The sequence below is a fragment of the Molossus molossus genome, unplaced genomic scaffold, assembly GCF_014108415.1.
Source record: "Molossus molossus isolate mMolMol1 unplaced genomic scaffold, mMolMol1.p scaffold_m16_p_13, whole genome shotgun sequence".
In the NCBI taxonomy this organism is placed as follows: Eukaryota; Metazoa; Chordata; class Mammalia; order Chiroptera; family Molossidae; genus Molossus; species Molossus molossus.
This window is the reverse complement of record NW_023425348.1, coordinates 19,553,905-19,575,658: the sequence shown is the minus strand read 5'-3', so window position 1 is coordinate 19,575,658 and position 21,754 is coordinate 19,553,905. Positions and strand designations below refer to the sequence as shown.

The 21,754-nt window shown below is 37.9% G+C and overlaps 2 protein-coding genes across 2 annotated transcripts; both read right to left on the bottom strand.

Moving 5' to 3' along the window:
* Positions 1-930: 930 nt before the first annotated feature.
* MMP27 (matrix metallopeptidase 27) lies at positions 931-16,253 on the bottom strand. The gene is made up of 10 exons (XM_036259073.1): positions 16,152-16,253; positions 15,064-15,302; positions 11,848-11,996; positions 11,629-11,757; positions 6,713-6,874; positions 6,412-6,532; positions 4,769-4,899; positions 2,784-2,943; positions 2,148-2,251; positions 931-1,172 (listed from the first exon to the last, which is right to left on the bottom strand). The coding sequence occupies exons 1-10, from the start codon at positions 16,251-16,253 to the stop codon at positions 931-933; spliced, it is 1,539 nt and encodes a 512-aa protein (XP_036114966.1).
* On the bottom strand, positions 14,537-14,761 carry LOC118628242 (mitotic-spindle organizing protein 1-like). The gene has a single exon (XM_036259074.1). The coding sequence runs from the start codon at positions 14,759-14,761 to the stop codon at positions 14,540-14,542; it is 222 nt and encodes a 73-aa protein (XP_036114967.1). The 3' UTR covers positions 14,537-14,539.
* Positions 16,254-21,754: the final 5,501 nt, after the last annotated feature.

Genomic DNA, 21,754 nt, shown 5'->3' with positions numbered 1-21,754 from the left:
GCTTTGCTAAACATTTAGCTTTGAGGGTATAAAGGTAAAACCTAAGCACAAGAATTTAGAATTTAGAAACTTGACAAATAAATGGTGTGACAAAGAGGGCAGGAACTTTTCACCTATAGATTTAGGTTTAAATGACCCATATATTTCAAACACAGGGAAGAAATCTCTACATTGCCTGTATATTAGAAAAGTGTGCAAAAAAGTTGATTTCAAACTCTCTAAGGAAGGGTTAAATGCATTGGTCTATGTTTGGGGGGTTGGTGGGAACACCGCTTTCCTACTGCTGCTACTTCCTTCATTGTTGGGGGCATCACCTCTAGTGTAATACTTTGCATTGCTCTAGGCTCTCTGGAATAATTTATTTGATTGGTAAATTTGAGAGTGGAAACTGGGCTCATGTAGCTCCATCCTTATTTCTTTCTCTTTGGGCTCCACACAGCCTGTAGGGAGCTGACATTCTTGGGGAGGCCTAGTGCTTTCTCATTCTCCTCATGACTTGCAGGTAAGTATGTCTCATTCAAGAATTTGTTTGCTCTCCCAACTGTATAGTATTTCTCAGTGGGTTCAGTATATGGGTAGGGATGAAGGATGGAATTTATTGGGCTTCTTCAACTTGAAAGTCCAGACAAAATAGAATGCTAAAGATTGGCTTAATAAATTCTTCAGTATTTAGTAATTTTAAGACACATGGCTTGTTTCTTCAAGTCTGCAAAGTATAAAATAGGCTTAAAGTGCAGTGAAAATTTTGTTTATACATAATAACTTCCCATAAAAAGAATAAGGCAATTCAAAATGGCTGTTGAATCTTTATCCAATAGATATTTAAAACCAGGACTGGCAACTTGGTGTTAAAGAATAGTTTTTATTCTACTTTGAAGCAGAGTTCAGGTTAAAAGATGTCCTGAGATTTATTTTAGGTCTATAGATTTATTAATAATTGTAGATTTCTTTCAACACATAAACAATACTGAAAATAAGCAAGTTTAAATTCTTATGATAAAATAGCTCCACTCCTCCTGAATGTACTTTTTCTTCACTGGTATTAAAATCAGATGATGAGTTTAATGGTTCTTTACATTGAAACCAAGTATTGCTTTTCATCACTTGGGTAATGTTCTTTGCCTTAGGATCATATTTAAATTGCTTTGATCTGCGGAAGAAATAGAAGAATCCTAGAGAGAGAAAATCATGATTAGTTATCTTGCACAACTAGACAATGGTTCCATGCTTTTTAATTTTATGAATGTAGAATAAAATTATTGAACATTATGTAGAGAAGAGAAACTTGTGTAATTATATAGAAACATTTTACTTTATTACTAGTACATAAAAAAAATTATTATTTTTATTTCCCTGAGGAATAAGTTAAGATATAAAACATAAAATTCAAGGGGGTTAACACCTTTCTAGCCAGACTATAGTTTTTGCCAGAAGTTTTCAGACTCTTTTTCTAAAGAGTGTCTCAGTGAGGGGGAGAAGAAGGCCCTTGTGGGTACAAACTTGGGCCCTATATCCTCATTTCCTTAGAGCTGTTTTATTTGATCTATTTTAGGTGTTGTGGTTCTGTGTTAGATATCATTGGAATAAAAGACTGTGTCATTGAAAAACATTTTTAGACTCCTATTTATTCCATGGTCTAGGTCATTGTCTTTGAAGAAAACAGTAACTGGACTGGTACATTACCTTGCCTGAGGTTCTTTTAAGACTGCAGATTCCTGAGTATCTGCCACAACATCACTGCCCCAGACACTCTGGAGAATTTGTAGATCCTCACACAAACCCTAAGCTGTGCATATTAAACTATAAACATTATAGCTTGAGAATCACTGTTAAGTTTATGTGCTTAGTCATTTTTCATGCTCAAAATTCTTCAGGGGATGTGTTCTAGTGAGTATCTTGGATCAATGTTATGTAAAACTAATGTTGGTGCTTGTTACATAGATTTGAAATGGTATAACAGAGAATATAATTCAGGACTTACTGATTCAGTTTGTGATGATGTCCACAGAGTTAAAGTTTATTATTACATGTACTCAAGAGTAGTAAAATTACATTGAAATTGAAACTTTGAAGTTTTTATGTTGTCTTATTTTATGTTAGTAAAGTCTTCCAAGTATCCTAAGAGTTTAGGTCTTGATGCTTCTTACCTTCATGCTGGAAAGCAGCATCCACTCGGAGACCAATTCCTGGGAAGTATTTTACCACCCTCCGTGGGTACCCTTTGTCCATGGTTTGGGTCACTTCATCATACCTGGAAACATGGATATGAAAAGTTTTTTTTGTTCTTTGTTTTGGGGAGCTTAATTCATCTACTGCCCAACTTGAAGTCAAGAAGGAATGTGGAGAAAAGAGGCCGAGTAGAGGAAAGCTAATTGGATCAATGAGAAACAATATGGCAAAGATTATGTTTGGTTGAATCATTTACAGTGTCTTAAAAACAAGAGTTGATGAGGGGGAAAAAACCCACATCATTTGTCAGACGAATGCTACTCTGAGGAAACGTTAAAGTAGGGTCTCAGCTTGGAGCTTCCGTAGACTTTGATAAAATATTTTTGTGTCACTGGCAAGTTGGTTGACATAGCAACTTTATTATTTTATAGTATCTTTATATTTTAGTTGGGAGAAAGATCTTTGGACTCACTAAAAATTTTTTTTGCTTGATGAATGTCATCCACCTGAAATTGCCTTCTATATAATTTACTTTAAGAAGACTAAAGGTTAACTTTATTTTTGCCTGTGCTAAAGTGATACTATATAACCATTTTTCTCCAGAATAAACTTACCTCCAGCACCAAATGCCCACAAAGAAGTAGGTTTTTCTTGTGTTGTGGTCACAGACAGCTGCATCAATTTTCTTCACATATCTTGGAAAGCCAAGCGTATGGATGGATTTGGGATAATCTGGTAAAACAGCATATCCTCTGATCATCCAGAAATTGTCATCTAGGAAAAGAGAAAGTGATTATCTTATAATCTATTTTCTTTCTTTAAAAAAAATAATTAATTAATTTTTTATTTATTAATTTGTTTTTGTTAGAGATGTTTCTCATTTCCCTCCCATTGACACCCTCCTCCTCTTCCCCCTGCCCCATCTCCAGCTTTGTTGTCTATGTTCATTGTTCATGCATACATGCATGTAAGTTCTGTGGTTTATCTCTTTCCCCCCAGAATCTCCCCTCTGAAGCTTGTCAGTCTGTACCCCTCTTCTATGTCTCTGGGTTAATTTTGTTCAGCAATTTGTTTAGTTTATTATATTTTACAAATAAGTGAGATCAAGTGATATTTGTCTTTCTCTGCTTGGCTTGTTTCACTTAGCATAATACTCTCCAGGTCCCTTTATGCCATCTCAAAGGATAAGAGATTTTTCTTTCTTATAGCTGCATAGTACTTCATTGTGTATATACCACAGCTTTTTAATCCACTCATCTACTGATGGACACTTGGGTTGTTTCCAGATCTTAGCTATTGTAAATAGTGCTGCCATAAATATATGGGTTCTTATATTCTTTCTAGGTTTCTTAGGGTATATTCCTAGAAGTGGGATCACTGGGTCAAATGGCAGTTCAATTTTTAACTTTTTGAGGTAACACCATATTGTTTTCCATAGTGGCTGCACCAGTCTGCATTCCACCAGCAGTGTACTAGAGTCCCTTTTTCTCCACACCCTCGCCAACACTTGTTGTTTGATGATTTGTTGATGGTGGCCATTCTGACAGGTGTGAGGTGAGACCTCATTGTTGTTTGAATTTGCATCTCTCTGATGATTAGTGATGCTGAGCATTTCTTCCTATGTCTCTTGGCCATTTGTATGTCCTGTTTGGAGAAGTGTCTATTTAGTTCCTCTGCCCATTTTTTAATTGGGTTCTTTGTCTTCCTTTTGTTGAGTTGTTTGAGCCTCTCTATATTTTGGAAATTAATCTCTTATTTTATGCATCATTGGTGATTATGGTCTCCCATATAGTGGGGTCTCTTTCTATTTTGATGGTTGTTTCTTTTGCTGTGAAGAAGCTTTTAAGTTTGATGTAGTCTCATGTGTTTATGATCTATTTTCTAGAGTGAGGAATAGATGTCTTAAGAAGTTTGAAAAAAATTTGATGCCTGCTTCCTTTCAGGTTCAGTGCTTAGAGATTTAGTAAACTCAGGTCTCCATTTATTCTTACAACTTTCTTTAGCTACTTGTATCATTAACATTACACAGATAATATATACCTATAGTTAATAGTGTACATATCTATGTCAATTGGTTTCACTGTTTTAGTTGCTTTTCTAACTCTGAAAAAAACAATCAAGTGTGTTTGGACACATTCTCCTAAATTTCAGCACTCAAGTGTTCTCATTGGCAAGAAATCTGATGAAATCCTTATGAAAAGTAAGGTTGCTAGCTTTAAAGTAAGATACCGATTAAATGAATTTCAAATGAACAATGACTAATTTTTGGTATTAGTGTATCCAAAATATTGAAATATATACTCATACTAAAATTATTTGTGGTTTATCTGAAATTCAAAGCATCTTATATTTTTATTTGCCAAATTTGGCAATCCTAGTAAAAAGGGAATATAGAAAAGACACAGGTTACCTTTATTTGGCAGAAAAAGACTTTATACAGGTTTTTTTTTTTTTTTTTTAAAGCTCCTGTGTGATTGGAATAGTGTTTATCTTCACAGCCACAGAGAATCCCTGGACAGTTATTCTTTATGATAGAAACCTAGAAAGTTCAGGCATTCATTGGCGGTGAGGGGGGGGTGGTCATGATGGGAAAAGTTACCTTTAAAAACCAGAATCTTATCTTTAGGGTTCTCATATGCAGCTTGAATATCGGCTGGCAGAGAGGGCCAGAATGATGAGATTAATTCAAATTCAATATCGGTGATACCACAATAGATCCTCCATAGGTACCTGTGTTAAAGAAAAAAATACTTTCTACATATAACCTATATATATATATCTGTGTCAATGAAAACATTGTAAACTGGGCCTTGTCTTTTATCTAATTGGTTAATATTTTTCTTAAATAATTTAGAGCATTAGCACAATTTCCCTCAGTAAATTTAGGTGGCTGTGAATTCAGTTCTACCCTTTGGACTACCAAGGTCAAGACATGTCTTTGTGCCCATTCGCATGGGTACTTAGAGTAGCAAACTGTCCATGGAAACCTTATAAATAGTACTCAATGTTTTGGGGAGCTTAATTCATCTATTTATCTACTGCACAATTTGGAGTGCTCAATGGCCTAATTTTTGCCAAAGTAGAAATACCCAACATTTTAAGCCAACAACAAGCATTCAAATAACTCTTCGGTGCTGATGTTTGCTAGAATGAAGAAATATTATTGTGAGCATGGCAAAATTTTTTCACAGATTTTCCCTTCTGGAGAGTTCTGAGACTATAAATGAGACTTGAAAAAATTTATTTTATATTCTTTTTCCCTTCCCATGCTGGCAACCCTCCCCTGACAAGTGGTCTCTCAGCCTCTGCTGTTAGGAACATGTCATTATAGTGCTATATAGTCAATAGTGTAAGGAGTATGATTTCAAATATTCTCTCCTTTTGCCCCTATGTCTTTGTTAGATGATGTATGTCCTGACACTTTGTTCTAAAAATATGGTCATGGTCCAGCTGGTGTGGCTCAGTTGTTGAGCATCGACCCATGCACCAAGAGGTCATTGGTTCGATTCCAGGTTGGGGCACATGCCCAGGTTGTGGGCCTGATCCCCAGTGGGGAATGCAGGAGGTGGCCAGTTGATGTTCTCTCTCTTTAATGTTTCTATCTCTCTCTCCCTTTCCCTTCCTCTATCTCTAAAATCAATAAAGAAAAAATATATTAAAAATATGGTCATGGTTTACATAATTGACATCATGCTGTAATTTAAATTCAATAAATTATATATACATAGTGAAAGAAGAGATTTCTTACTACAATTAACACTTCATTGATGTAATGTTAAGGAATGGTCTATTGATACTGTTTAACATTGGGCTCTCCAGGTAGGAAAAAAACCTAATTTTTAGCATTTTCTGATTTACAGAGTGTAAATACTCTAACCATGGCCATTTTCAAGCTACCAAAGTGATGTGAACTAGTTTACAGAATTCCTAAAAATTTAACAGTTGGATCCTGAAACGATATAACACACCACTAGGATTGGTGTATTATTTTAGCTAGGAGGTCATGGAAAGTTGACTTTCAGTGGAAATTAAAAAATTTTCTTAGCGACATTTAAAAACCAATTTATCAAAGAAATGAGAGATATATGCACATAGCAAAAACATTCAAACACTATGGGAAGTTATAAAATGAAAAGTAAAAGGCATGCATTCTCACTATCCTCATTACTCCCTCTTTATTCCCAAATCTCTTGAAAAGAAAATCTTCATATGGAGTTAAAGTATTTAAGGGAATGGGTTTACCTGCCTTTAAAGAACATTACTTCTCTTCGGAAAGTAGTGATAGCATCAAAAGTCAAATCAGGGTCACAGGCATAGGGTACAGTGGGTCCCTTTGGCTTAGTAGGTGCCTTAGGTAGACCTCCTTTGGTGAGAAAAGAAATACCACAGTGAATTAAGAAGGAATGTGGAAATACCTACGGAAGGATCTTACCCAAGTGAATACTTTCTTCATGATAATATTTCAAGAAGTGATTTTTCTCAACTTCCTTCTGGAAACCTTCCTATTTAGTTCACTTACATTCAGATTTATGATATTGCTCACCATAGATGGATTGGATTCCATTGATATCATCCTGAGAAAGTGGGTATTTGCTAGGATCCAGGGAGACATAATTTGGGAACATCAAAGCTGTTTGATCGTTAGAGTGAGAGAGCCCCAGTGAATGACCAAATTCATGAGCAGCCACAAGAAATAAGTTGAATCCTTAACAAAAACAAGGAGAACAGGAGTACATGAGTCACTCAACAGGAGAATGGTTATATCTGGGATTAGAAAGTAACCAAAGGTTTGCCATACAGAAGATAATTCTCGTAACACATGCATCATCATTTATATGGAAAATATTTCAATACTATTCAGTGGTATTAGTCACATCATGGAGAAATATAACCCAGAGTAAGCAAATGGTAGGAAACAAGTGTCTTAGCAATGGACAGTACTAAGCAAAGATTGAAGTTGTCAGCTTTGGTTGTTGCTAGGCTATGTTATATGTAATATTTGTTCTACTTATATTCTTCAGAGGTTCTCTGTTGGCTGTAGGTAAAGTCCAAATACCTTAAAATAGCCTTTCTTGATCTAGTTCCTGCATTTTCTCCAGACTCATATTCATATTTTATGAGCTAGCCATAACCAGTCATTTGCATTTCTCATCTATGCCATGTTCTTGTCAATCTCAATGTCTTAATATCTCTATTCCTTTTGCCTAGAATATTACCTTCCCATCCCCTTTTTTACCTAGCTATTCTACTTATTCCTCAGGAATCCCCTTTGGAGTCATTTCCTTCACGAGACTTCCCTTATTCCCCCAGCTCCTATCTAGGTTGAGTTAAATGCACCTCTCTGGGCTTTCAATTCTATCATAGCACATTAAGGGACTGCAATTGTCTATTTCTTTCACCAAACAATACATCTTTCAGTAAAGTGACCATGCCTTAACCATTCCTGGTGACTGCTAAACTTCTTATTGATAGTGACTGCCTACTAATTGTTGCTGGACATGCAAGCATTTATTTGGATGACAGAATGGTTAGATGCACCTCTTATATAAGACCATCATACCCTGTACTTCCCATACCAGAAGTCTTACTATGCATGGTGGAATTGCCCTTTTATTTCTTTGTCACTAATCCTTAAGGTTCTAAATATTAGAGACTGTCTTTGGACTTGCAGCTAAGTCTATGGGTCCTAAGGAAAAGACTGAGCCTTTCGTTATGGAGCCTTGTTCAGTGCACAAAACAAATGTGAAATGGCAAAGGGTTTTTCATGCTTTCCTGCTCTTGATTTTGTTACTGCCCCTTGTCTGGCTGGTAATATCACTGGGTGTGCTTTTGGGCAAGGGATGGGACAAATGACTGAAAAAATAATTAAAACCCCAGTCATCTAAATGAAGTCCAAACTTCTATCCTGGCCTTCAGATTCTCTATAATCTGAATCCTATTCACTATTTTAGCCTTCACTTACACTGTAATTCTAATATTTCAGTTGGTTGGATTATTCTGTCCAAAAAACTCTTTATTCCACTTTGCCTTCTGAGTTCCTGCTTGGCCTTCAGGTCTCAGAATGGGCATCACTTCCTCCCCTGATCTCTTTATCTGTATTTGGGTGAAATTTCTTTGGTGTGCTTCAATTACATTCCCACAGTTTCCTTTATCCCAATGTTGATCATGCTGATTTGAATTGCCATTTGATAGTGTGTACCACTGGATTGTAAAGCCCTAGAGGTCAGGATCTGCATCTTATACACTGCTGTATACTCCATTTCTATCACAGAGCCTGGGTCAGAAAGGATGTTGAATAAAAGACTGTTGAATGAATTCATTTACTAAATATTCGTAGAGCATCTATCATATGCTGAAAATGTTACAGGATGTGTGATACTGTAGGAAAAAGATAACATCTCTGTCTTCTTGGAGATGTAACTAGATAAATTTTGCATTATACATTGGCATCTTTGTGAATATTTTTTCCTGTGCCTGAAAATCACTCTAATCATCATTATCATCAATATGAATAATCACCAACATAATCATCAGTGTCAAACACGTTTTGAATGTTCACTATGGGCAAGTGTTTTGCAAGGTGTATTTTTGTTTTGTTTTAACAAAAAATTTTTTTCCTTTATTGATTTCACAGAGAGGAATGCAGAAGAAGAGAGCTAGAAACATCGATGAGAGAGAACATCGACTGGCTGCCTTCTGCATGCCCCCCACTGGGGATTGGGCCCACAACCCGGGCATGTGTCCTGACCAGGAATTGAACTGGTGACCTCTTGGTGCATGGGTCAATGCTCAACAACTGAGCCACACTGGCTGGACTATTAAAAAAAACTTTTTTTTCTTCCTTTATTGATTTCAGAGAGAGGAAGGGAAAAGGAGAGAAACAAGGTGTTTCATTACAGGTACTTGTGTCATCTTCCTGCAAGAATGGCATTCTTAGCCTTATTTTACAGATAAAGAAACAGAGCACAGGAAAATTAACTAACTTTCCCAGGGTCCCTCAGGTGGTAAATAGGAAGCACTGAAAGAGACGAAGGGCTGCCAAACCACAGACCATTGCTCCTTCCACATCGCAACAGTGTGCAGCGGTAGCATCTAAAAGGCCTGATTCAAGTGTTTAGTGCACCTGTGTGTGCAGCACATACACAGTCACATACAGGCCTCGCTTTGGGAGAGTCTCGGGAAAATCTCTACATGAGCTTGAACCCTTCTGCTATCATCATGGAATGACTCATCCTTCCCTTAGGAGGCAGTGGGATTAGCAGATGGCTATTGTCTGTTGCTCTTAAGCAAATTACACTAAGACTTTAGTGCCCTTTCCACAGAGAGAGCCTACATATTCCTATACAGGAGATAATCATATATCATATATTATTGCCAAATTTTAATTAAAAATCTCAATGTGATTGGAGTTTACATTTGCTTGAGGTTTTTATTATTATTGTTAGTAGAGAACAGGAAGACATTTTCCCCTTTATGTCAAGGAGTTGAGTCATACAATTGGGTGTCCTTGGGCCCTACAATTTATACCTTGAGGAATGTAGTAAAGCACTGAGAAGGCAACCCATTTGGGTACTGTTGCTTGGTTATGCACCCAGAACTTGGTGGAGGGCTCTATATCACCTGCCTTGCTCAAGCAAGTTTTGTCAACTTGGAGCCCAGAACTCTTTGGACATTTACTAACCCATCCCACACATCCCTCTTGGCAAAAGGTTTATAGTAGTGTGGATAATAGTAATTACTACTAAATATTGAATTTAATAAGGATAAAAGGATGGTGAAATCTTAGACTAACTTCTGCCTCTGGGTATGAAAATAAATCCTAGACAAGCAAAGGGAGTCATTCTGACTTGGGCAGGTGCTAGGATATTTCATACAACTGCCTGATTGAACACATCCACAGTGCCTTTGAACCAAATCCAAAAAAATATTGGGACATGTCACAGCAGAAGATACATAACAAACATCCATTCAAGTCTGTCATGTGGATGATGGTGTCACCCTACTTCCTCATCCTCTTGTCTGTGATGCTAACCTATGTGGCAATGGCAGTAACCCACTCCAGACTTTTCCCGGTGCCTGAAGTCCAGCCAAGTACTGACTTCTGTATCCTCTTTGTCCATTAGCAGTTGGAAGAACAACTGCAATACACGTTGAGACTTAACAGTGAGTAGCCATGAACCAAATTGAGTCACTGGCTTTCAGTTTTGCAAGGTAGAAAATTGACATACAAACTATCTGGAGTTATTTGGTTGGAACTGAACTGTGGCCTATATACCACCCATTAGCAGAGCCACAGCCTCTCCTTTCCTGGGACCCTGGACACCAGATGCCAGACCCAAGGTGACTGTTGTCAATGATGGAAAAAAAAGAGTGGGGGAGAACCTGAGCATCTCCCGAGCTCTTCTGCTTGATGCACATACTTTTAATGTAGTAAAGTTTTTTTTTTTAATTTAAAAAGTAATAAAATATATCTTCTTTTAGTGATAGGCAGGCCCTTTAAGAAAAATAAGAGTCAGAGAAAGACAGGTACCACATGATTTCACTTATTTATGGAATATCATGAACAAAATAAGCTGTCAACCAAATTAGATCCGGAGACATGGAAGTACTGTAGGATACAGACTGACAAACCTCAGAGGATTGGGGGGTGGAATGAGATAAATCAAAGAGCTTATATGCATGTATGCACAACCAATGGACACAGACAATAGTTTGGGGAAAACAGGAAGGGTGGGAGCATGGAGGAGGGGGGTCAATGGAGGGAAAAAGGGGGAACATCTATAATACTTTCAACAATAAAAAAAAATGAAGTCTAGGCAGAGAGAGAGAGAGAGAGAAAACTGCTTGGTCTGAAGGAATGGATTAAATGTAAAGATTAGAGTCTCTAATTCCTTAATGGATGGGCAAGAGTTAGAAGAGGAAGTTCATGCTTATAAACAGACCTTTTATGGGCCACAAACTCGCACACCATCTTTCTATCATTAACTAAAAATTACCACCTCCCACAAAGCTTCTTTTAACCCTCACCCACCATTGGTACAACACACAGCACATTCTGCCTTGTATGGTGGTGTGTATTTAGGCCTTACATACCACACAAGATCATGAACCTCTGAAGGACTGGGACTTTTCTAGTACAACCCTGTGGTTCTGACAACATCTTGCATAATTCCAGGCACTTAATGATCTGTCAGGCGTTGTGAGTGTATAAATGAATATGAGTAAGTAAAGAATGTTCTGATCATAACAAGATTAGCAACTTTGTGAGAGTATTGTGTGGATAAGGCTCTGAACTGTATAAGTACAATTGTCTGAATAGATAGTGAACACTTTAATCCATTATCTTAGAATGTGGAAAATAGTGAGAAAATTGGACAGTAAAAAGCTACTAATTGCAAAGCTATTTTCAGGGATTCTTTAGAATAATAGAATTTTGTTCATAAAGAAAATTGGGCTTACCTGCTCCACCCTTGGTCCAATTTTCATCCTCATCAAAGTGAGTGTCTCCACCCAGGCCTAGACCAGGAGGGAAGGCATGGCCAAGGACTCCCAAGGGGCCATCAAAATAACGAGGACACTGACCATGGACTGAGACACAATTCACAGGGGGAATAAGATTAGCTTCTTCAAAGCCTTGAGATGAAAATAACCATATTTTTTCTCTATTTTAGACCTTACCTCGGGTCCTAAAGGCAATCATAATATCCGCAGTCCCCTTGGAAATCTTGGTGAATTTTAGCGGAGTAACTTTGCTCCACACTTCAAAGCCTTCTTGGATAGCCTCATCCACATCAGCGCGTGCCATATCTGGAGTGTAGTTAACAATTCTTAAAAATTAACAAAATATGTCAATTGGTGGTTATACATGTATGTATGCACACATACAACAAAAAGAAAACAATTTCTATCTTATGAATCATATGCTGCAGTAACTTCTGGTTTGGAGCTATACTTATACTTGTGTAATACTTTACTATTAAATAAAGTTCCTTTTCAATCCTATTAATCAGGTTGTATTATAACACTTTAACAAATGAGGCTCAAAAAGGTTAAATGACTTCCCTAAGATCATCCTCTAAATGGGACAACATTAATCTCATAGATATGTTAGCTGTGTATATGAATGTGTTATAAACATTTTAAAAACAATTGAGATTTTTTCAAATGGCTTGTAGAAATCAGCCATATGCATGCGTCATATGCTAGGAGTCTCACTTGAGAGTCATAGTTTGTTACTCAGAAAAAGATTTTCCTTTTCTTTATATTACCTATCTTGCTAAACCGATTTTTATGTCAACCCCTAAGACTCAATAAAATGAAGGAAGAACTATCAGAAAACTCTTTAGGGCCAGCCAGGAGGAGTCTGGAGCAACAGTCAAGGTCAGTGACTCTATCTCTTCCTGACAATAAGCCAGTCCCTTTCTTTAAGATGTTTGGAAGCAAACTCCATGCTTCACTCGGGTCCATCAGAGATTTGATAGCTTCACACACATCTCTAAGGTCTTCCCATTTTCTCTGCAGCACACTTCATCTGTACCTTCAAGCATCTGCAATCAGATAGCAGGGCGTCTGGTCCTGAGCTTATATGGAGATGGCAAAGGCTAGTGATTTTATTTATTTATTTTTTTACCAAAATGATTTTATTTTTGTCACCGACAACATGCACTACACTGTGATTGTATCATTACTTTGGTTTCTTTAAATATTACTTAAGTATGAATTAAAAATATTTACATTTAAGAAATGTAACATACTAAAGTCCTCTGTGAACTTAACTCCTCAATATATTTTACTGCTTTGTTTCATACATAAATAACTTAATCTACAAAGTCATAAACAATTAAACTATTAACTCTAATGGCATAAAAATATTTACAAAGTTTGTAACTTGACAAATGTGTTCTATAATTTTATAAATAACATGAAGTATTTACAGTATTATTAGCAGATGAATGACTGATCATCACAAGTTCTTACTGTCTTCCAAATAATTCTCCCAGTAATAGACCTTCCAATGCATTGGTAAAAATGTCATCCATAAAAAGTCAAAATGTTCAAAAGATTAGATTTTTAAAACAGTATATAAGGTTGTCATTTAAATATTACTAAGTCTTATTGAAATCATGTCAGTTTATCTGAAGAACAAAAAAATGCTACTAAAGAGTAAATGCTTATACTGTCATTTAAATGGAAGCTAACAAAATCTAAAATAAAATCAAATTAAATTTGTATTAGTCTTGGGGAAAAATTCCATTGAGATTTTGTTACAGAAACAGAATCAAAATTTATTACAAAGCAAATTTTGATTAGTTAAAACTTTTTAGTAAAAATAATGACACACAAAAAATCTTAGAAAGACATGGAACATTTGATTATTTAGTTTTTGTTTAATGACTAGAAATCTTTATTCCTTCAAAAATTAGTAACATATTTGTTGAATGACAATTCCTGTTTAGTGATCAGATAACCATTAGCTATCTGTTGAGTTATTAGATGACAGCTTAAGACATATTAGGCAAGCACAAATTATTTTTATAAGAGTAAAAAGAATTTTGCATGTTGACAATGTTTTATCATTTTCAGAGTATAAAACTAAGGGAAAAAACATTCTCAATTAATATTCTCATTAAATGATTTAACTGACAAATAATACTAAGCTAAGTACTATCATTACTTTTAAAATCTAAGTTTCTAAAAGTTTTATTTTTCAACCAATACAAAATTGATCTGGTTTACACTATTAACTGCCAGACAAACTTTATGTTTAAAAATTAAATATTCTTTGTTAAAGATCAAATTAGAACAAATGTTTTTTGTGCTCTTAAAAAAACAAGATTCTGATATACATAATGAATCTAAATCAAAATTCACAAATGGTGGTTGAAATTCTGTCAACTTTCAGACCAATGCAACATAAATCTATAGTTATTTTACATAAACAATTTAAAATTAAAGTTTATAATAGAAATGTCAGCAAGTCATAACTACTATATTATTACTAATGGGTTCCACTATCCTACAAACAGGCACAGCAGATGTGCACATCTGATAGACAGATGCTTAGAAAATGAAAGCTATCAGATCTATGAATAAAGAATAAATATGAATACTGTAATGCCAAAGCATTAGGGGTTTTAAAAAGTAAGATGTGACGTACACACATCTGATAGTCCTTTCTGTAAGCCACTATTCAATAATTTATAAAGCTATGGTTTTATAATTTTTTAAAAAAGGAAAATGTTGCTACACTTCTGATGTAGTAATTTCACTGTACATTCTTGACTACAATGCAATCTCCAAATCCTCTGCCGAGCTTGACATCTCACTGGGATTTCTCCAGAAAGTCAGCTTGTCATATTTTCAGCAGCCTTCAGTGTTCAGTGGCCTTGCGAAGTTCCTTAATAACTGATGATAAAGCTTCTGGGTTAATTCCTTGTTCACAAAGCTGTACACAAATAGAGAGAGTCTCCATATCTAACCCAGTATTCAAAATTCTTGAAATCTCGAACAGAACGTCCATGGGTTCCCTCACCACATTCAGATTCGTTGTTGCCGCCGCCGCCGCTGCCCCGGCACCACTACTACTGGCCATGGCTGAGGCCGAGGCAGGCGGGCAAGGCTGGAAATCTTAGAGCAGACCTGCCAGAGCCAGTCTGCTGGCGGGAGCTCTGTAACCTGGACTCTGGGAAACAGCCTTTGGTCTCAGTGTCTCTGTGTTTAAGGTGACTGTAACAGTGGTGCTTACACCACAGTTTGTTGTGAGGATGAATAAATAAAATCTATGAAGTGTCATGCACATAGGAGGTGTGCAGTAAAATAAACAATTATTATTTTTGTTCTTTGGAGATTATATTCATGTTCCTTTGGAGAGAAATAAGTTGACAGAAGTATTACCTGTATGTGAGGTTGTATTTCCTCCACCCAGGGAGAGTGTAGCCATACTGACCCACATCAGGAACGCCACACCTCGGTGTCTTCATGATCTCAAGAGTGTTTGAGTCCAGTTTTCCAGTCACTGTCAATCCAAAAAATGCTTGCATTTCCTGAATTTTGCTGTCTATGAGACTCCTGTTCATGCTTTGAACAAGATGACTCCCTTCTATTTCAAGAGAGTAGAACTGGTTGAGATATGCCTGACCAAAAAGACAAAAAAGGCACAGACTATATAGGAAAGCAAATTTCCATCTCAGGATAAAAAAAAAAAATCCTCTGAAATCCTTTTTTGGCATTCAAGGAGGGGAAGAAAATAAGTAGTGAGAATGAGGAAGAAACAAGGGAAACAAGAAGGGAACAAAGGGGAAAGGCAAGAGTTACCCTGTTTCTTGTTTCAAAAACAGGTTGAGCCATGTGTCACCAGAATTGGCCAAACTACTCAGTCCATAAAACTCCAAACCTCCACAGAAGAGAATCAGGTTTCTGCTATGTGTTAAATGATCACGTATTTTACATATTTTTACTGTTACATTCATTTTGGTGTTTTCCTTGAAACAAATTCTAGAAAGATAGGTGATTATTTATTTTGCAAATTTAATTGATTTAAGCAAACATGGCAAACTAACTGGACTGATTTTTTAGAAGGAATCACCACAGCAATATGTTTTTCATAACAGAGGAAACAGGGGATCCAAATTGTAGTTGGCTCCTCCTTGCTTGTCTTAAAATGCTTTTATAAAGAGCTCCATTGTCTGCAGGGCTGTACCCTTTCTCCTCTCACTAGCTCTTCACTTGTTGTCATTGCTCAAGGTTGTAGCAAACCCTGCCTTTCCCCCCACGGGACCCTCACTCTCAACCTCCTCACCCCCACACCCCTGCACACATACAGTTTCTTCATGTCCTTGGAACTAGGGAAATGAAAAGCAGCTCCTTCTCACGAGAGAGTTCAGGACTCTTTTCTAAGAATTTGCTGTCTTTTTTGGTCCCAAGACAATCAATAAAATAAGTTTTTAATTGATAGTCATTAATAGCGTTTACTAAGCCAGTACCTGAGCCAGTTGTGTGTTTTCTTCATCTTCTATCTTTCGGTCTGTAGGAAATGCAGAAGACAACATTATGGGGAGCACAAATAGAAGCAGAAGGCTCTTCATTCCTCCCTCTCTTCAGTTGAAGCTGGTTCTGTTTGCATAGAATTTAGAAAATAATAGTGAGACGTGGCATGAATTGGCTTGTATTATCATTTAATTAATAACAGAAAAAGGACATCTTCCATGAAGTGTGTCATAATATGCTTCCCCCGCCTTAGGTCGAATTGATTTTGCAATCAAGATCTGCAATTGTTTAGTAAACAAAGCCACTGTTCATCACTGAATTAAATGTAATATGAAGTCGATCTCTAAGTTACTTTTGCCCTTGCAAAGTTGGAGGTATTTCCTATTCATAAATTCTTGAGAGTTTATTAAATAAGTTTTTTTTTTTATCCTCACCCGAGGACATTTTCCCATTTTTTGTTCAGATAGAGTGGGAGGGAGAGAGAGAGAAACATTGATGTGAAAGGGACACATTGAGTGGCTGGCTCCTGCACAACCCAACCAGGGCCAGGGACAAACTGCAACCAAGGTACATGCCCTTAGCAGGAACCAAACCCTGGTCTCTCTGGACCGCATGCTGACGCTCTAACCACTGAGCCAAACCGGCCAGGGCTTAAATAAATTTTTTTAATGAAACTCCAAAATATCTTGGGTACCATGGTATCATAAAAAGACAGTTGAGTTAGGAATTGGATTACTCTAATAAACTAGGGTAAACATCAAATGTTTATAGAGCACCTACTATTTGCCATTCACTGTACATTGCCAGTGTGAATGATACTATTCCAATTTTGGTGGTGATTTCAGACAAAATGCAGGCAAGTGGTATAGGCACAGTAGAGATTCTAGAGACCTGAGAAGTCAAAAGGTAAACAGATCAGTGCTGATGTGTGTGACCTAGAGTGATTAAGCTGCTGGGTTAGCACAGGGCCTTGAAGAATGGGTAGGATTCTGACTGCACAGAGGAAGGGAAAAGGCATATGAGTGGAGGGAGGCCAAGGGAAGCAAGTACCGCAGTGAAAATGAGCTGTAGGAAATCTGGCCTGAATGGAGCAAATACATGTGTTGATAACCATGATGGGATGGAGGGTCTAAGAAAGGGTATAAGGAAAATGAGTGTTTATGATTTTATTATTACATGCTCCCATCTGATTGAGAGTGTGTCTGGATATAGAATTGTAGGCTGAAATAAATTTCCCTTAGAACTTTGAATTTACTGTTGCATTGTTTCCTAGAATCCACTGTTGTTGTTGAGAAGTCTGATCCTTCTTATTTTTCTTTGAAAAATTTTAGAAATTTTCTTTTTACCTAGATATTCTGAAACTTCATAATGATGTGTCCTAATGTGGGTCTTTTTGTATTAGCATTGCTGGGAACTAAGTGAGCCCTTTCATTATGAAAATTTCAATTTGAGGGAACTTTTCTATGTTATTTCTTTTGCTATTTCTTTCTTTCTTTCTTTTTTAATTAATTAATTTATTTTTGTTACAGATGTTTCCCCTTTTTCACCCACTGATTCCCCCCTCACCCTCCCTCCCCACCCTGTCCCCAGCTTTGTTGTCCATGTCCATTGTTTATGCATGCATGCATATAGGTTCTGTGGTTTATCTCTCTCCCAACACCCCCTCTTCACCAGTGGCTTCACTGGGGTGCGAGGGGGTATCAGTGGGGGGAAAAAGGAGAAACATCTGTAATAAAAATTAATTAATTTATTAATTAATTAATAGGAAAAAGATGGCAGCAGGCAGGACCAGAGGGAGGGTGAGTGTGTGAGAGAGTGAGCGAGTGTGTGAGAGAGTGTGAGTGGACGACCAAACCAGAGCAGTGCAGAGACACAGAGCAGAAGGTTCCTATGCTGTGGAAGGGAGCAACTGGCTGAAGGGAGCTATGGAAGGGAGCAACCTGGGTAAGTGGCTCTTCAGGGCTCTTTTCTCTGCGCCATGGGGAGGTCTCACCATTTTGGAAGATCCCGGGTCTTCTCTGGGAGGAGGCAGTGGGAGCGGCTGGGGCCCAGCAACCTGAGTTCAACAGTGCACCTGAACCATCAGACCAGTGGACACCCTGTCAACACAGATTGGTGCACAGTAGCGGAGCTCCCAAGGTGTTGGTCGCCTGAGAGGCCTGTGCAACCCAGCAGGTACTGTGCCATCCAGTTGCCCGCAGGACCTGCACGGTGCTGAAGCACCACAGAGGCCTGTGCCACCCAGCAGGGACTGCACAATCTAGTTACTCATGGGGCCTTTGGGTTGCTGAAGCACCAGAGAGGTCTGTGCGACCCAGAAGCACATAACATAGGCATAGAGCCAGGTCCCCAGAGAGACTGTGCGATCCAGTTACCCGTGAGACCTACAGGGTGCAGGGACACCAGAAAGGCCTGTGGGACCCAGCTGCACACAAGATAGGCTTAGAGGATATATATAAAAAAAAAGGCGGAGTATATAAAAGCCACGCAGATGATCTCCCAGGACCAAATGGGAATTACAACTAAAATAAAGACAAATCCTTGGGGAAAAAAAGCAATAGAAGAGCTGCAGGACAGGACCATATAACCAGGGACACTGGTAGGATCTGCGAAGGCATGAGATGATGGCGGGCTGGGAGCCCACTGACAGCAGCAGTCTTACCTGTGAGCAGTGCACTTGGGGAATAAAGAACAAGCCTGCTCCACAGTGCAGAAAGCCAGGACAGAGCACTATAATAGCCACAACCACTCACCTGGGGGCTACTGGGAAGGGAGGACAGACTGGGCTGGAACTCTGTTGGGGCACCCGGGATTTGGAGGGCACTCAGAGTTTTAGCTGATTTGTAGCCACAAAGGACTGTGGCCAGTGTGCTCCTTCCCAGAGCTGTGGGGAAATTCAGCAGCCCCCACCCCTCGGATATTTAGCCTTTCCCAGGTGAAGCAAAGAAATAAAAATTGAGGCTCATTAACAACCAGCATCTATCCCACCATCTGGAAATCTTCTAAGGCAGAACAGCAGGACTACATTCCAAGGCACTGAGTAACTGAAGCTACTAGCCACCAGGAAAAGGTTAGGGGATAACTGAACCTTTCCTGGGCTTGCAAATCTACCCAGGAAAGTAAGACTTGACAGTGGTATTTAACATGGGGCCACCCAGGCTCATCCAAACCCAGTAGAGGGAGCCACAAAGAGCAGACCACCAACATCCACAGGGAAAATCTGGCAGGCTCCAAAGCCCACTGTGATAGCCAAAACGGTGAAACACAGAAACAAAAGCCAAAGGAAAGAACAAGAGACCTCTACCGAAATGTGGAGCAGTTAAGCAAGTTAACAGAACTAGAATTCAGAGCCATGATTTTGAGGAAGCTAAACAGCATGTGTAAGGATATGAGCACCATAAGTAAAGACGTAGAAATGTTGAAAATCAACCAGTTGGAAATTAAGAACCACCAAGAAGAAATGAAGAACAACATATCAGAAATAAAGAATACATTGGAAGGACTAAACAGCAGAGTCAAGAAAGCTGAGGACCGAATCAGTGAATTAGAGACAGGGTAAAAAAATCAACCAATCAGAAAACCAAAAGGAAAAAATGATTTAAAAAAAGGAAGACAGCTTAAGAGAATTGTGGGAAAACTAGAAAGGTAATAACATTTGCATCATAGGAGTCCCCGAAGAGGAAGAAAATGGGCAAGAGTTAGAGAATATATTTGAAGAAATAATGACAGAAAACTTTCATAACTTGGTGAAGGAAGAAGGCATTCAAGTTCAAGAAGCACAGAGAGCCCTAAGTAAGAAGAACCCAAATAGGCGCACACCAAGATACATAATAATTAAAACGCCAAAAATTAAAGACAAAAACGAGATTCTAATCCAAGACTACTCTATCCAGCAAGGCTATTCAAAATAGAAGGTCAAATAAAGAGCTTTCCAGACAAAAAAAAAAAAAAGGCTAAGGGAATATATTAACACCAAACCAGCACTGCAAGACATGCTTAAAGGACTGCTGTAATTAGTAGAAGAAATAGGAACATAAATAAAACCACACTAAAAAAAAAATGGCGATAAATAAGTACATATCAATTATCACCTGAAATGTGAATGGTTTGAATGCTCCAATAAAAATACACAGGGTAGCTGACTTTAAAAGAAAGCATGACTCACATATATGTTCTTTATAAGAGACCCACCTCACAACAAAAGACTCATATAGGTTGAAAGTGAAGGGATGGAAATAAATCTTTCAAGCAAATGGAAAGCAAAAAAAAGCTGGGGTAGCAATACTCATATCTGATGAAGTAGATTTCAAAATGAAGACCATAACTAGAGACAAAGAAGGCCATGACATAATATTGAAAGGATCTATCCGCCCTGGCCGGTTTGGCTCAGCGGTTAGAGCGTCGACCTGCGGTCCTGAGAGACCCAGGTTCGGTTCCGCTAAGGGCGCGTACTCAGTTGCAGTTTGTCCCCAGCCCTGGTCGGTCGTGCGGGTGGCAGCCACTTGATGTGTTCCTCTCGCGTCGATGTTTCTCTCTCTCTCTCTCTGTTCCTCTCTCTCCCTCCCACACTACCTGAACAAAAAAATGGGAAAATGTCCTCGGGTAAGGATAAAAAAAAAAAAGGAAAGATCTATCCAACAAGAAGATATAACCTCGGGAAACATATATGCACCCAATATGGGAGGGTGAACATATATTAAAAATCTTTTGGAGGACTTCAAAGGAGAAATTGACAGCAATACAATCATAGCAGGGGACTTCAACACCCCGCTGACATCACTAGATAGATCTTCTAGACAAAAAATTAACAAGGAAATACAGACTCTAAATGAAGCACTAGATCAAATGGATTTAATAGATATCTACAGAGAATTACACCCCAAAACTATAGAATTCACATTCTTCTCAAGTGCACATGGGACATTGTCAAAGACAGACCACATGTTAGGACACAAACTAAGTCTCTACAAGTTCAAGAAGATTAAAATCATATCAAGCATCTTTTCATATCACAATGGTATGAAACTAGAAATCAACTGCACCAAGAACATGCAAAGACATTTGAAAACATGGAGGGTAAATAGCATGTTATTTAACAATGAATGGGTTACCATGGAGATCAAGGAAGAAATTAAAAACTTCCTGGAAACCAGTGAAAATGAACACACAACAACACAAAATCTATGGGATGCAGCAAAAAGAGTTCTGAGAGGAAAGTTTATAGCACTACAGGCCTACCTCAAGAAGCAAGAAAAATTCCTAACAGAATGTCTAACCTCTCAACTTAAAAAACTAGAAAGCAAACAAAAAGAAAACCCCAGAGCAAGTAGAAGGAAGGAAATAGTAAAGATCAGAGCAGAAATAAATGACATAGAGACCAAAAAAACAATTCAAAGGATCAATGAAACAAAGAGCTGGTTCTTTGAAAAGACAAACAAGATTTATGGACCCTTAGCGAGACTCACCAAGAAACAAAAAGAGAGAACCCAAATCATAAAATCAGAAATGAAAGAGAAGAAATGATAACTGACACCACAAAAATACAATGGATTGTTAAGAAATATTATGAACAATTATACAGCAACAAATTCGACAATCT

Coding starts and splice junctions, on each gene's coding strand:
- LOC118628242 (XM_036259074.1), bottom strand. CDS start 14,761: ATGGCCAGTAGTAGTGGTGCCGGGGCAGCGGCGGCGGCGGCAACAACG.
- MMP27 (XM_036259073.1), bottom strand. CDS start 16,253: ATGAAGAGCCTTCTGCTTCTATTTGTGCTCCCCATAATGTTGTCTTCT. Junction 6,533..6,712: donor TGGAATCCAATCCATCTATG/GTGAGCAATATC, acceptor TTCTCACCAAAG/GAGGTCTACCTAAGGCACCT. Junction 2,252..2,783: donor GTGGGCATTTGGTGCTGGAG/GTAAGTTTATTC, acceptor CCATGTTTCCAG/GTATGATGAAGTGACCCAAA.